General features: G+C 40.4%; 1 protein-coding gene across 5 annotated transcripts in view; it reads right to left on the reverse strand.

Annotated features, from left to right (window-relative positions):
* The window catches only part of rapgef2b (Rap guanine nucleotide exchange factor 2b), a 389,412-nt gene extending 378,896 nt beyond the window's left edge, over positions 1-10,516 (reverse strand). For all 5 annotated transcript variants that reach the window (XM_072584246.1, XM_072584244.1, XM_072584245.1 and 2 more), the window contains exon 1: positions 9,881-10,516. In XM_072584246.1, the coding sequence (XP_072440347.1) occupies positions 9,881-9,949 (69 nt within the window). In that variant the 5' untranslated portion in view covers positions 9,950-10,516. The remainder of the gene's footprint in view (positions 1-9,880) is intronic.
* Between the last annotated feature and the right edge of the window lie 6,808 nt (positions 10,517-17,324).

A 17,324-nucleotide genomic window follows, 5' to 3' on the forward strand; every position in this document is an offset into this window, starting at 1 on the left:
CTGTTCCAAATTCTATAGATATTGCTCATAGCACTGAGCCTGGTTATCATCTGCCTTCATCAGGAATGATGCATTATCTTCTTAGAGGGTGGCCAGAAGTACCAAACAGCTGAACCCTCTTCAAAGTAAAACTCCAGCAGCTGCATGTGGGATCTATTGTTATATATTCCAATATTTGCCCATGGAATATAGTACATTGAAAGAAAACACAATATGGAGGCACACAATCTAGTTGCAGATCCCCCAATCGTATCAGCACTGAAAAAAAAAGCGAACAAATATCCAGAGTGAATAAAGCATTATAAAAGAACAACAGTATACTTGGCCTTGAAAGCAGACAAGAAAATGTATTGCTGGAAAAGTGCAGCAGGTCAGGCAGCATGCAAGGAGCAGGAGAATCGACGTTTCGGGCAACACCCATCTTAAAGTGCAACGACCATCTTTTTAATTTTGTCAGATCAAATTTTTTCTGTCTCTATGAAAGGAATCCTAAACCACGAGTCACGACCCCATGGACGAACAATCGGAATTCAGGAATCCAAAATAAAATGAACAGTGGAATGGATATTCTGGACGCACAGTCGTGGGATTGCATTCATGGTCTTTTGCTATGTTTTTATTCCTATGTGTGATTCAAGCAACATGTCCCAAGAGTGTTCCCAGTGAATGGGCTGCATGGTGGTTCAGTGGTTAACACTGTTGCCTCAGAGCACCAGAAACCCAGGTTTTATTCCAACTTCAGGGAACTCTGTACGTGGAGTTTCCTCCAGTTTCATCCCACAGTCCAAAGATATGCAGGTTAGGTGGACTAGCCATGCTAAATTGCCCATAGTGTCTAGAGATATGCAGACGAGATGGTTTAGCCACAGGAAATGCAGTGTTACGAGGATGGAGTACACTTTGTAAGGCTGGTGTGGACTCGGTGGACCAAATGACCTGTTTACACACTGTTGCGATTCTATGATTTTATGAATGCATAAAAAACAGCTGCCCCTCTCTTACTCTGACAGCTCTCCCAACCAGCCACATTTGCTGGCAGATCCAAATATTCCATGTAGGAACAAATTACTGCGGATGCTGGAATCTATACTGAAAACAAATGCTGGAGATCACAGCAGGTCAGGCAGCATCCTTGGGAGACCGAGCAAGCTAATCTTTGAGTCTAAATGACTCACCAGCTCTGATGGAGAGTCATCTAGACTTGAAACATTAGCTTGCACTCTCTCCATGGATTCTGCCTGACCCACTGATCTCCAGCATGTTGTTTTCAGCCCAAAAACTCCACCGTGCTCTGACAGCTTTCTTGCCTGACAATTCTCCACCCCATTCTAACTGGGTCCAGTAATTTTCAACCATTAACATGGAGTTACAGTGAAGGAAAGTTTGAGAGGCATTGCTCTATGAATCTTAAAAGCCAAAGCTGGCAGGACGTTGTGAAAAATTATTCGAAATCAGCAGACTGGGGCAATTAGCTTGGGGTCGGTTACGTTTTGGCACTGATCATTTGGCCCTGCCGTATTCGTTCTAAACTGTTTTGGCGCTCATTACTTTGGCATTGAGCTGTTTTGGTGCCAATTCAGAATTTTAAAAAGTCTTGTTTGGTTAAAGAAGAGAGGATGACTAACAACCCGATGTAATTTTCTCAACTAGCAAGAGTTGATAGTCAAAGCTGCAATGACCCGCTGTAGATTCAAATCTCGTTTTGTAATCATTTTCTCATTTAACAATTGTTAATAGTCACCTACTGCCTTGATGATAGTTAAGCCCTTCTGTCTTCACATTGGAAAGCTGTAATACAATTTTCTTTCTATTTTCTTGTAGAGCCCATTCCAGAAATGGCTGAAAACATTCTAAGCAAGACAGGCAAACCAAAATTTTCACACGATGGTTATCAATATGTATTGGCGCCAAAACAGCTCAGCGCCAAAATAATGAGCGCCAAAACAGCGGGGCCAAATGATCAGTGTCAAAAGGGCGGCACCAAATAGTCCCATTCCAATTAGCTTGCAAATTTTGATTACATTAGTTTAAATTATTCTGATTAGATTAGATTCCCTACAGTGTGGAAACAGGCCCTTCGGCCAGATGAGTCCACACCGACCCTTCGAAGAGTAACCCACTCAGACCCATCTCCCTCTGACTAATGCACCTAACACTATGGGCAATTTAGCATGGCAAATTCACCTAACCTACACATCTTTGGATTGTGGGAGGAAACCGGAGCACCTGGAGGAAACCCACGAGATACAGAGAGAATGTGTGTATTGAGTTTGCACAGTCACCCGAGGCTGGAATCGAACCCGGGTCCCTGGTGCCATGATGTAGCAGTGCTAACCACTGAGCCACTGTGCCACCCCTGCAGCATGCAGCAGAAAAACACCCTTACGTGACATCTTCGAAAATCAACACAAAGGTAACCCAGTTTAATTTTGAACCTAAATGATCTGCACCCTTTGAGAATAAAAAATAGCCCAACACATCCATCTTCAAAAGGGAAAAATTACAGTTGCATCAGGACTGCATGAGGTATTCCCTTTCCACAAAAGACAGAATATGATTTAAATCAACTTTATGATAGGATGCATATATTAATTTTACTCAAGTTAAAATTAATTAGGTTTTAAATAACAATTACTTAATTATAGTCAAGTTTAATTTGGGTGGCAAGATCATGTTTTTATGATAGAAATCAAAATACATCTACAAAATATCAACACATTGCAGGTAAATGATATAATGGATGAAAACAATAATAATTTCAATAAATTCAAAACTGAACAATATAGAAGTAACTGTTGATGTTCTGTATAAAAAGAGGTTTAATGAGTCCATGCTTTGACAGAACAACATTGTAAACGTATGCACTATGTGATTTATGTTGCTTATGAAGAGCTACTCATGCCCACAACCACCTAGTAACTGTTTCAACCCTTGCTAATGCTTAAATCCAATTAGCGATCATGGTCCTCGAGAACGAAATGGAAACAGACCCTTCCATCCAACTCATCTGTCCCGACCAGTCATCCCAATCTGACCTAGACCTATTTGCCAGCATTTGGCCCATAGCCCTCTTAACCCTTCCTATTCATATACCCATCCAGATGCCTTCTTAAAATGTTAAAATTGTACCCACCTCTACAACTTCTTCTGGCAGCTTGTTTCATACACACGCCACACTCTGCATGAAAAGGTTATCCCTCAAGTCTTTGTTTAAATCTTTCCCCTCTCACCTCACATCTATGCTCTTTAGTTTTGGACTTCACCCATCCTTAGCTATTTATTTTATTTAAGCCCCTCATGACTTTACAAACTTGTATAAAGGTCATCTTTAGCCTCCAACACTCCAGGGGAGAAAGGTCCAGCCTATTCAGCCTCTCCCTATAACTCAAACCCTCCAGTCCCAGCAACATCTTTGTAAATCTTTTCTGCACCCTCTCAGGTCAAGGCAACCCAAAATCGTATGCCTGGTAATAGAAGTTGACAGCAGAGGCAACCTCCTGTGACCAATTCGATAATATCCAAATCAAAAAAGTTGCAATAGCCTAGTCAACAGTGATAACAAATTAAAAATCCAACTCTCTAATTAGAACATGCTGTCTTTTTATAACAGCTAAAGAAATTCTTCTAAATCCACAAGTTAATAAATACAGTTCACATAACTGCACTAACAGTGAAAAGGCTCACAAGCCAAGAAGGAAACTTCAGCATGGTTAAACTCCAACTGCACCCAAAAACAGGCAGAACATTGAGTACTATCTATCTTCAACTTGTATGTGAGCTGTAAGCTTTGGTAAATAGGATACATCCTGACACAATAGTACCATGCAATCATACTTCCACATTGGTTATGAAGCCTTTAAACATCAAGAATTTCAGAAGGTGTTGAATGCCTAGTTGTATAAACACATTAGTGATAGATTTCCCTTAAAACAACTTAAGGTTATTTTCCATTCAATGAACTAACCAGACAACTAACAGTATTACTTATTCTTTATAATTAGTACTCACAAACTTTGAGTACTCACAATATTGAACCATTGGACTCTCAACTGGAATTGAGAAAGAAAGAAACAAACAACACCAAATAGAAACATTTTGCCAAAATAATGTTTTACAGCTCTTACTTCCCAATAAAATTGTGTATAAATAGTTGGAAACGGTTGTGTCAACTCACAAATCAAAACATCAGTGACCAAAATATCAGCACTTTTTGGAATAACATGTCTCCTGCCTATGTTTTAATTTGACAAACACTTCATGATTGTTTACTTCCCTCTATTAGCATAATCTAATTGGTTTCTTCAAAATTCTAATTCATCTAAGCTATCATTGTTGGAAAATAGTCAACATTCTGTTTCAAAATGTATCTTAGGGAAACATTTGTCCTTCGGATATTATCAGAAGATAAAATGTGTTTAAAAATAAAATAAAACCCAAGAGAATAATAATGGGAAGCAGCACAGGCATACAAATGTTTATTTTTAAACCCATGTCACAAGGCAACATAAATTACATGCATTCTATTTCAATCAAAACAGGAAATGGATTAGAATAGCCAAATATTAACAGTATAATAGAAAAGCATTGATTTAGGTATGCGCTCAGGATATCAGATTGGTATAGTGAATCAGTCATACCTCAAGTAAATTAGACTTTATATCTAACAAATTTCACAATTCATCGAATATGCCAAGCCTAACAATATTTTTGTTAACATAACAATGTCAACAGACGTCTATACAACGGGAATAATAACAAAGCAGCTCACTAAAAAGCTAATTGAAAAACATTCCTTGCAAAATATCACTATGATATCATAACATGACATGAACAGTCTCGAAGAGGGCATTGTTCTGCAGTTTGCACAACAAGCGTATAAAAGGTTGTTCTATACAAGATGCAAAATACTCTTATTTGAAACTATTTCTGTAAGCTTCAAATAAAGAAAATAATGATCGAACATTATTTGCCTAGACAAATTTTGCATTGTTTCCGGATTACAAATTATGCACAAATATGATCAAGCAAAATGCCCACTCAAATATCAATATTTTCTAAATGTAATCACTATTATATTTTGCATTTAGATTTGAGAAGGCTGTGATGGCTTTTAGATCACAAAATGAAAATCTAAAAAAATTAGACTTTATCAAATGCATGAGTAAAAAGAGCAGATTATCAAAATACTTTATATCCTTGTCTATTATTACATTTAAGTCTAATATTCAATGATCAGTCATCTCCTGTGGCATTTTACTTAGATAATCAAGATTAAGAATCGGCCAGATAAAGAACAAAATAAGACCGTAAGACCATAAGACATAGGTGCGGAAGTAAGACCATTCGGCCCATCAAGTCCACTCCGCCATTCAATCATGGCTGATGGGCATTTCAACTCCACTTATCCGCATTCTCCCCGTAGCCCTTAATTCTTTGTGACATCAAGAATTTATCAATTTCTGCCTTGAAGACATTTAGCGTCCCAGCCTCCACTGCACTCTGCAGCAATGAATTCCACAGGCCCACCACGCTCTGGCTGAAGAAATGTCTCCGCATTTCTGTTCTGAATTTACCCCCTCTAATTCTAAGGCTGTGTCCACGGGTCCCAATCTCCTCGCCTAATGGAAACAATTTCCTAGCGTCCACCCTCTCCAAGCCATGTATTATTTTGTAAGTTTCTATTAGATCTCCCCTTAATCTTCTAAACTCCAATGAATACAATCCCAGGATTCTCAGCCGTTCCTCATATGTTAGACCTACCATTCCAGGGATCATCCGTGTGAATCTCCGCTGGATGCGCTCCAGTGCCAGTATGTCCTTCCTGAGGTGTGGGGACCAAAACTGGACACAGTACTCCAAATGTGGCCTATCCAGAGCTTTATAAAGTCTCAGTAGCACAACGGAGCTTTTATATTCCAACCCTCTTGAGATAAATGACAACATTGCATTCGCTTTCTTAATCATGGATTTAACCTGCATGTTTACCATTAGAGAATCCTCAGCTAGCACTCCCAGATCCCTCTGTACTTTGGCTTTACGAATTTTCTCACTGTTTAGAAAGTAGTCCATGCTTGTTTTCTTTTTTCCAAAGTGCAAGACCTCACATTGAATTCCATCAGCCATTTCCTGGACCCCTCTTCCAAACTGTGTAGATCCTTCTGCAGCCTCCCAACTTCCTCAGTACTACCTGCCTGTCCACCTAACTTTGTATCATCGGCACATTTCGCTAGAATGCCCCCAGTCCCTTCATCCAGATCATTAATATATAATGTGAACAGCTGCGGCCTCAACACTGAACCCTGTGGGACACCGCTTGTCACCGGCTGCCATTCCGAAAAAGAACCTTTTATCCCAACCCGCTGCCTTCTGTCAGACAGCCAATCCTCAATCCATACCAGTAGCTCACCTCAAACACCATGGGCCCTCACCTTGCTCAGCAGCCTCCCGTGTGGCACCTTATCAAAGGCCTTTTGGAAGTCTAGGTAGACCACATCCACTGGGTTTCCCCGGTCTAACCTACTTGTCACCTCTTCAAATGATTGAAGGTAAGTGAACCAGGATGAACAGACATAATTCAGTAGCTGACATGAAACCATACTTCCTGGCCTTACTTTTTACATAATAATTCACTTTTATACGATGTATATTGAAAAGAAAAACACAATAATTTGGGAAACACCAGAAATGATGCCCACAGAAACAATGAAGTTTCCTCTCAGTATAGGCTGAGGAACAAGGAAATATACAACTGAATCAGTTCCATTTGTGGAAGGCAATTTACTTCGCGTAATCTTCAAATGCTTTTGCAGAATCGCACATCCAGAATAATTTAAAAAGGCAAGTTGTGAGCATTCTGTACAGGAACATTCAGGTTATTGCACAGTGACAACGCAGGAAAAACTGGAAGCTGGCAGGGGAAACTTATTGCAGTATACCAATATCACACTGGCAGTTTTCACCATAAACACTGGAACTTATCATGAAAAGTTGCAGGAAATATGGTCAGATATCAAGTATTAAGAAGTGTGCAAGTAGTTAGAATGCCTCAGTTTAAATAAAAGTAACTTACATGGACCTTAATTTAAATAAATGTGAAGTGCCGCATTTTGGAAAAGCAATCTTAATGATAAGGTCCTAGGGAGTTTGCTGAACAAAGAGACCTTGGAGTGCAGGTTCATAGCTCCTTGAAACTGACGTTGTAGGTAGATAGGATAGTGAAGACAGTGTTTGGTATGCTTTCCTTCATTGGTCACAGTATTGCGTACAGGTATTGGGAGGTCATGTTGCGGCTGTACAGGACATCAGTTGTACCACTGTTGGAATATTGCGTGCAATTCTGTTGTCTTTCCTATCAGAAAGATGTTGCGAAACTTGAAAGGGTTCAGAGAAGATTTACAAGAATGTTGCCAGGGTTGGAGGATTTGAGCTAGAGGGAGAGGGTGAATAGGCTCGGGCTGTTTTCCCTGGAGTGTCAGAGGCTGAGGGGTGACCTTTATAGAGGTTTATAAAATCATGAGGGGCATGATAGGATAAATAGACAAACTCTCTTCCCTGGGCTGGAGGGGACAAGAGTCCAGAACTAGAGGACATAGGTTTAAGGTGAGAAGGGCAAGATATAAAAGAGACCCAAGGGGCAACTTTTCCATGCAAAGGATGGTAAATGTATGGAATTAGCTGCCAGAGGAAGTGGTGAAGGCTTGTATGATTCCAACATTTAAAAGACATCTGGAAGTGTACATAAATAGGAAGGATTTGGAGGAATATGGGCCGGGTGCTGGCAAGTGGGACTAGATTGGGTCGGGATATCTGGTTGGCATGGACGTGTTGGACCTAAGGGTCTGTTTCCGTGCTGTACATCTCTATGACTCTGTGACTCTACTGGTACTGGAGAGAAAATGATATCTGCTAGAATACAACTACATCATAAATTAATCCTGCATAATTCACAAGAATTTAACATTTTTAGTGAAGACAAAGTAAAAGATTGAGGCTACATTTACCTAACTTCATGTCATGTGACAATAGATTTTCAGTAATTAACACCACTGTCACCCTTTTAAAATATTTTTGCATTTGCTGTCCCTCAAATATCCTAACACCATTCAGATCTGGCTGCAAATCACACTGAGTCTGACCAGAATATTATGATAATGAAGTGAAATTTCTTTGAATGAAATACTACATTTACACTAAAATAATAGCTCATGCAGTGACAACCATGTAAACATTCACTGACATTATTTATTGAATAAATATTTTTTAGACAAGCACAATTCATGAAAAAGGGATTTTAAGATACTCCCAGGAGGCATCCTTATAACAACTGCCAAACATGTGAATTTGTCTAGCATCCCTTCACAAACTGCAATTTTCTTTTATACATACATAATTAACAACACTTCACAGATAAAGGGCTTTTGCCCGAAATGTCGATTTTCCTGCTCCTCGGATGCTGCCTGACCTGCTGTGCTTTACCAGCACCACTCTGATCTAAACTTCATGGATAAATAGCCAAGCTGTGCACTCTAATGACATTATAAAACTGGTTCTCAATTTTTTTTACGACATTTGTCTCAAAGGTCACAAGCACTGCACATTAAATACAAGTGTGTGTAAAATTGAAGACTTCACTACATATCATGTCTGACACTAGGTCAGTGAAATCCGAATTAAATATTTTTCCTGTCAAATGACTGCCCATGCCTAGACCTCAGACTACAAATGCCTACGTGACTTTGATTCATATCAAACTCTCATAGTGAAAGCATCAAAATAGAAAAATATCATCTGCAGTTTAGTAAAAATTTATTCCATTAAGCTTCATTATTGTTATCTTGCATTGCATACAATTACAATATCATAAGCAACTCGACATGCCATAATTACTCTGCTTCCAAATTCTCACCCATCATTTCAAAAATGTGTGCAACTTATTCCCGTTGTCATTTGTGGATAAATTCATAATGATGCATACAACTGTGACCACTCCTCTCACCATCGGAACATAAGATTTGAAAGCAATTTCACTCTCATTTAAAGTTACGAATAAGGAAAGGATGATAGGGACAGAAGATGATCTTTCTGCTGGCAAAATTTGAGTTGACTGAGAAAAACATTCGTTATTAAACACGATTCTACATAACAAATCACGAATAAATGTCACTACATTCTCAGATCATTCTTTTCAAACGAAACACGTACAGCTTTAAAAAATAGCAACAACGTGTTACATTTTTTAAAAACATACTGGAGCTTCTCCTAAGAAAATCTGTGGACAAGATATGTAAACTTAGGTCATCCAAAGTCGCCATTCAAAATAAATCAAATCACACTAAATAAATTAATATAAATTGCAGACAAAAAGAAACACAGGTGCATATTTTTAAATGTGATGCGGGTGCTGACACCCAATCCCAAACTCCCTCAATCTGCCATTAGAAATTTGGGGAAATGATCAACTACGATTTATGACGTTGAGTTGTAACAGGATAACAAAAAAAAGTATGAAATAAAAACAACATATTTTTCGAGAAGTGAGAGAACGCTTCAGGAATTTCCCTCAACGCCGTACAAACAGACCACAGCGACAGGGGCAAAGAAAGCCTTTTATTTTGAGGAAAATCTCTCCTTGGCGTGAATATCAAATCACAAAGAGATGCGCAAGGAAAAACTGGAAAGCAACGAAAATAATCGACTATATTTTGGAGGGTTGGCGGGGGGGTGGCCGATATTTTTCATCGTACATACAACCAGTAGGGGAAAGAAATCACAACAACCCAGCAAGAGGTGGGCAAAATGGGCCGCTGGCACCCATCAGTTGTGGGCCACATTCCCATTACGAAAGCACCGACACTTGCGATTATTTACCCGCTGTTCATACCTGTTGCGTCCTTTCGGCCGGGTTCTTCATGACCGCCTGTCTGAAGTTGTTATCCACGTAAGACGCCATGGTCCCGACTCCCACCCGGGCCGCGGGCCTGTCAAATAACAGGGCCTCGGCTCAGCTGTGGCCTCCCTCTGCGGCAGCGCTGCTCTAGTTAATAGAAGAGGGGGGGGAAAAAAAATCCTCGGAGGGGAGACGCCTGAAAGCGTCTGTACTCGCCCGCTCGCAACGCAGGCCCGAGAGCGGCCTCAAGTCGCTCGAGCAACCGCAGAGACGTCACCGCAATCAGGAGCTTCTCTCCGCTTCTGGAATGCGAACGCCAACCCGGCGCTGCCCTGGCAACCGCCACTGTCCGCGCGGCACCCGCCGCTCCCACTCAGTACAAAGCAGCGACTCTCCTCAGCAAACCTGACTCTACCCAGCTCCTTGGGATCCTTCATAATCCATCGGATTTTTTTAAAAAATATAATTAAACCACAAACAAATAACTTCGCCTCGTTGCTTTGGCCTCGACAGTTTCGGGAATAATCGAGAAAATTTGTAAGTATGTATGTGTCGTAGTGCTCTTCTAATATCGATGTCAAATTCTTTCGTTGTTTGTTTAATTTCAATCAGATATGAACGACCTGGACTGGATGCTTTGTTTCATCACAAGCTGAAAATCTCCTGGAAACAGAAAGGAGAAGGGGGAGGGACAAAAACTCCTGACAACTAAACTCTCGCTAAAAACTCAACCAGAAACACTCTACCGCCTCCTCATTCGGACCATCGGGGGGGCGGGGGAAGAAAATACGGAGCCTTAATTTGTTCTCTCCTCCCAAAGCAGCCAAGGGGCAGAGGGAAAAACATACAGCACATGCCACAGAGATGACAGGATGCATCACGAGGTGCTGTGGTGTGACCAAATCTAACCAAGGCATCATCAAAATTAAACGTGCAAAAGTTGGATGAATGAGAAGAGGATCGACTCGTTCATGCTTCTCGCCAAAGGTTGAGCTGAGCGTTATCCTTATGGAAGCTGACCTGCGGATTTCAACACTTTTAATTTGTTTCCGATGTATATATTTTAATGAAAAGTCAAACTCATTTTTTAAAAAAAAATACGGACAAATTGTTAGTGAAATTCAGAAGTAACGATGAGATAATAGGAATGGGTGTGGCACTATCAAAGATAATGTTGCAGTTCTGAAGAAAATCCAAGCACCAAACTGCTACAAGAGGGCACAGGTTCGAGGCGAGAGGGGGAAGGCTTAGGGAAAGATTTTTCACACAGGATGGTGGACGCCTGGAATGCACTGCCCGTGGAGGTGGTGGGAGCAGGGATGTTAGCAACGTTTAGGCAAATCTTGATGCACACGCCTTAAGGCAAAAACAGAGATAGAAACTGTGCATGGGCAGTAAGCAGCGGGTCTAAAAGAGGATTGGAATTGGTGCAGGTTTGGTGGGCTAAAGGGCCTAGTCCTCTGTTGTATTGTTTTCTATAAGTGGCTTCAGTACCGAATCTCCTTGTCTTTAAACAAGGAACAGAGGATGAACTGTTACATTATTGGCATTTTTTTTAGAACTCCTCCCCAGTGAAAAAGAGACAAGTAAGTAATTTAGTTGTCAGGTTTCATTGAAAATGAAAAAAAACTTAAATCAAATGTTTTGCTTTTGTTTGTTATTTTTTCTCAATCCAATTTTCTTTCATTTTTTCTTTGTGTACCTGATTTAACATTAAGTTCAATATTGTAATTGTCAGTTTCTGATTCAGACTCTGCTTACTGACATTTTTTCAACCCGATATATTGAGGAGGTGCACAATTGCTTGCTCATTTACACAGCTTTCCAGTGTTCAGTAGTAAATTGGGGGAGTTTTTGGCTCTTTAAGTCTATCATTTGCTCTAATGCAAAATCCCATTGAAAGTCTGCGTATAACTGTAAAGAATGGCCATTGCTAATCATTTGCTGCTGATTGCAAAATACTGGCCTTTATCATTGTACTTCAATCAAAATTCTGTATCAGTTCCTACCTTAATTTCCTTCTTTGACGGAAACTCAAAGCTGTGAAGCATCCAATCTCCCTTGGTTTTTGTACAATCAGTAAGATTTGTACAATATGAGTCACGATAAGAAAACCATGATATCCAATTTTTCCTCTATCATGATGAAAAAGCAAAGCTATTAACTACCTATACTAAGTTAATAATTAATTTTGAACCTTAAATACACACAACACACTTTTAAAAACAACAACAAGATCTTGAGTAAGATAAAAGACTGCCATAACATTTTCTGGATCTGTACATTGGAAGAAGCAAAAATGCCCTTTAGTAGAGTGATATGCTCTTGTAGGATGTAGGAGTTTAGGGAGAGTTTATGTGTTACTGAAGATTATATCTGCAATAAATGCTATTGGTTGCAAATCTTATCAGATAGAATGGATTGGTTGGAGCAACAGTTAGAGGCAATGAGGAATTTCCAAGAGCAACTGGGTGTGGTGGTTGGAATTTATAGGAAGGGAGAAAAGCCGCAGATACAGTCACATAGATGGGTCAAATCCAGAAAAGGTAAGATCGGTAGGCAGGTATTGCAGGAATCTATTGTGGCTATCCCCATTTCAAATAAGAATGCTGTTTTGGAAAATGTAGGGGGTGATGGATTCTCAGGGGAATATTGCAGAAACAGTCAGGTTTCTGGAATCAAGACCGGCTGTAAGGTAATGAGGGGTACCTCGGGTTCCAAGTGATCAATTGTGTTAGGGGTCTCTCTAGTCAGAGGCACAGACAATCATTTCTGTAGCCAGCAGTGAAATATGACAATGGTGTGTTGCCTCCCTTGTGTCACGATCAAGGATGTCTCAGAGAGGGTGCAGAGTATTCTCAATGGGCAAGGGACCAGCAGGAGGTCATTCTACCCATTGGAACCAATGACATAGGAAGGGAAAAGGGATAAGATTCTGACAGGAATATAGAGATTTAGTCAGGAATTTAAAAAGGAGGTCCTCGAGGGTAGTAATGTCTGGATTACTCCCGGTGCTATGAGCTATTGAGGGTAGTAATAGGAGGTTATAGCAGATTGATGCATGGCTGAGGAGTTGGTGTATGGGAGAAGGATTCACGTTTTTAGATCATTGGAATCTCTTCTGGGGTAGAAGTGACCTATACAAGGAGGACGGATTGCACGTGAATTGGAAGGGAACTAATATACTGGCAGGAAGATTTGCTAGAGCTGCTCGGGAGGATTTAAACTAGTAAGGATGGGGTGCGGTGTGGGACCAAGGCTGATGGTGAGAAAAAGATCAATCTCAGACTGGGTACAGCTGAGAAAAGAAGCAAGTCAAGCAGTCAGGGCAGGCAGGGACAAAGCAGAGAACAAGATAGAATTTATTTCAATGCAAGAGACCTAACAGAGAAGGCAGATGAACTTAGAGCATGGTTAGGAACATGGGATGGGATATCATAGCAATTACAGAAATGTGGCTCGGGGATGGACAGGACTGGCAACTTAATGTTCCAGGAAACAAATGCTACAGGAAGGATAGAAAGGGAGGCAAGAGAGGAGGGGGAGTGGCCTTTTTGATAAGGGATAGAGTTAAAGCTGTATGTGGGGAGGCTATTCCTGGGAATACATCCAGGGAAGTTATTTGGGTGGAACTGAGAAATAAGAAAGGGATGATCACCTGATTGGGATTGTATTATAGACCCCTAATAGTCAGCAGGAAATTGAGAAACAAATGTGAGGAGGTTTCAATTGTCTGTAAGAGTAATAGGGAGATTATGGTAGGGGAATTTAATTTTCCAACCATAGACTGGGACTGCCATAGTGTTAAGTGTTTAGATGGAGAGAAATTTAAATGTGTACAAGAACATGTTCTGATTCAGTATGTGGATGTACCTACGAGAGAAGGCGCAAAACTTGACCTACTCTTAGGAAATAAGGCAGGGCAGGTGACTGAGGTGTCAGTGGGGGAGCACTTTGGGGCCAGCGACCATAATTCTATTAGTTTTAAAATAGTGATGGAAAAGGATAGACCAGATCGAAAAGTTCTAAACTGGAGAAAGGCTAATTTTAACAATATTAGGCAAGAACATTCAAAAGCTGATTGGGGGCAGGTAAAGGGACAGCTGGAAAATGGGATAACGAGAGTCCAGAGACAGCATATTCCTGTCAGGGTGAAAGGAAAGGCTGGTAGGTATAGGGAATGCTGAATGACTAAAGAAATTGAGGGTTTGGTTAAGAAAAAGAAGGAAGCATATGTCAGGTACAGACAGGATAGATCAAGTGAATCCTTAGAATATAAAGGCAGTAGGAGTATACTTAAGAGAGAAATCAGGAGGGTAAAAAGGGGACATGAGATAACTTTGGCAAGTAGAGTTAAGGATAATCCAAAGGGTTTTTACAAATACATTAAGGACAAAAGGGTAACTAAGGAGAGGATAGGGCCCCTGAAAGATCAGCAAGGTGGCCTTTATGTGGAGCCGCAGGAGATGGGGGAGAAACTAAACAAGTATTTTGCATCAGTGTTTACTGTGGAGAAGGACACGAAAGATATAGAACGAAGGGAAATCGATGGTGACCTCTTGAAAAATGTTCATATTACAGAGGAGGAAGTGCTGGATGACTTGAAACGCACAAAGGTAGATAAATCCCTAGGACCTGCTCGGGTGTACCCTAGAACTCTGTGGAAAGCTAGGGAAGTGATTGTTGGGCTCCTTGCTGAGATATTTGTATTGTCAATAGTCATAGGTGAGGTGCCGGAAGACTGGAGGTTGGCTAACGTGATGCCACTGTTTAAGAAAGGTGATAAAGGAAAGCCAGGGAACTATAGACCGGTCAGCCTGACATCGGTGGTGGGCATGTTGTTGGAGGGAATCCTAAGGGACAGGATTTACACATATTTGGAAAGGCAAGGACTGATTAGGGATAGTCAACATGTGACTGCAGATCCTGGAGATCAGAATCAAGATTAGAGTGGTGCTGGAAAAGCACAGCAGGTCAGGCAGCATCTGAATGGGAAATCCTGTCTCACAAACATAATTGAGTACTTTGAAGAAGTAACAAAGAGGATTGATGAGGGCAGAGTGGTGGGCATGACCTATCTGGACTTCAGTAAGACGTTCAACAAGGTTCCCCATGGGACACTGATTAGCAAGGTTAGATCTCATGGAATACAGGGAGAACTAGCCATTTGGATACAGAACTGGCTCAAAGGTAGAAGACAGGGTGGTGGTGGAGGGTTGTTTTTCAGACTGGAGGCCTGTGACCAGTGGAGTGCCCCAATGATCGGTGCTGGATCCACTACTTTTCGTCATTTATATAAATGATTTGGATGCGAGCATAGAGATATAGTTAGTAAGTTTGCACATGACCCCAAAATTGGAGGTGTAGTGGACAGTGAAGAAGGTTACCTCAGGTTACAACAGGATCTTGATCAGATGGGCCAATGGGCTGAGGCGTGGCAGATGGAGTTTTAGATAAATGCGCAGTGTTGCATTTTGGGAAAGCAAATCAGAGCAAGACTTATACATTTAATCGTAAGATCTTAGGGAGTGTTGCTGAACAAAGAGACCTTGGAGTGCAGATTCATAGCTCTTTGAAAGTAGATTTGCAGGTAGATAGGATAGTGAAGAAGGTGTTTAGTATGCTTTCCTTTGTTGGTGAGAGGATTGAGTACAGGGGTTGGGAGGTCATGTTGCGACTGTACAGGACATTGGTTAGGCCACTTTTGGAATATTGCGTGCAATTCTGGTTTCCTTCCTTTCGGAAAGATGTTGTGAACTTGAAAGGGTTCAGAAAAAATTTACAAGGATGTTGCCAGGGTTGGCGGATTTGAGCTATAGGGAGAGGTTTAATAGGTTCGGGCTGTTTTCCCTGGAGCATCGGAGGCTGAGGGGTGACCTTATAGAGGTTTACAAAATTATGAGGGGCACGAATAGGGTAAATAGACAAAGTTTTTTTTCCCTGGGGTGGGGGAGTCCAGAACTAGAGAGCATAGGTTTAGGGTGAGAGGGGAAAGATATAAAAGAGACCTAGGGTGTAACATTATCACGCAGAGGATGGTGCGTGTATGGAATGAGCTGCCAGAGGAAGTGGTGAAGGCTGGTACACTTGCAACATTTAAAGACATCTTGAGGGGTATATGACTAGGAAGGGTTTGGAGGGATATGGACCGGGTAAGTGAGACTAGGTTAGGTTGGGATATCTGGTCAGCATGGACGAATTGGATCGAAGGGTCTGTTTCAGTGCTGTACATCTCTATAAACGTTGAGGGCTGAAGGGTCTGTACTGTGCTGTACTGTTACATGTTTTCAGTTCCATTCTTAAAAATGCATTTATGTAATCCTCATTGGATATAGAAGCAGTATGAGAATATTATTGGATGGAAGTTAATGAAAAATATCTTTAGGGACAAAATGGACTTCAGTTTGGAAGACAGTCTTCTGAAGACTATGTTTTCTTTCCACAAATGCTGCCAGACCAGCTGAGTTTTTCCAGCAATTTCTGTTTTTATTTGTTTCAAATTTCCAGCTTCTGCAGTTATTGAGTCATAGATATGAAAAACTTGCATGTGCACAGATAAAAAATAAGTGTGGTGGGACTAATTCTCTCAAAGAGACAATACAATAGGTTGAATGGCCTCCTATTGTTTTCTAAGTAACTCAAGTAGAGTAATATTTTTAAGAACTTTAATATGACTGAGGAAAAAAAATGATTAGTTTAACTTCTTGTTCAAGTATATAAATCTCACAAGTCATTTCAAAAATGTAATACAGAAATCATCTTATATTAAGATTTACTTTAAAGTTTCATGTATTACACTTCAACAGGAACATTTCACAAGACTTTCCTCTTTCCATGCTTCCAGCTTTTGTAGGTTTTTTTTCTTTCACTTTTCCATGGATCAATAAGTCACACCATTGACGTATTCTTGCACCTTATGGCATGTGTTGGATCTTTTCCCCTTTGCCTTCTAACTATTTTTGGAGACAACAAATTAGTTATCTTTCTCACTTGAGGATCTGAATGAAGAGATATTTGTGTGTTTTTAGGTTAGTTCTTTGCAAAGACAGTTTTATATGAATTTATTTCCCTCCTTCAGTCTCTTAGAGATTTTCAACTTGTGATTAAAGAAAGGCCTCTATTCACTTCACTAAAGATACATTTCTCTTCCTACAAAGATGGATGTAAATTTGGATCTGATCATTGAAATGAAAGTAGAGAAATTGAAGTGAGTTACAGTAGGAAATAATCCACCTGACCGTGACCACAACAAGATTCAGTTTACAGTAATTATGGAATAAGATCAGAAAATATCAAATGTAAGAATGGTCATCTAGGAAAGTGCTACTTTCAGTGATGTAAAAGAGTAACACAGTCCTTATGTCATTAGCTATCCTTCAACTTGAGGATGTCTACTGTTGATCCCAGTATCAGCCATGACTGAATGATGGAGCAGATC

The sequence above is a fragment of the Chiloscyllium punctatum genome, chromosome 14 (genome assembly GCF_047496795.1).
Source record: "Chiloscyllium punctatum isolate Juve2018m chromosome 14, sChiPun1.3, whole genome shotgun sequence".
Classification (NCBI taxonomy): Eukaryota; Metazoa; Chordata; class Chondrichthyes; order Orectolobiformes; family Hemiscylliidae; genus Chiloscyllium; species Chiloscyllium punctatum.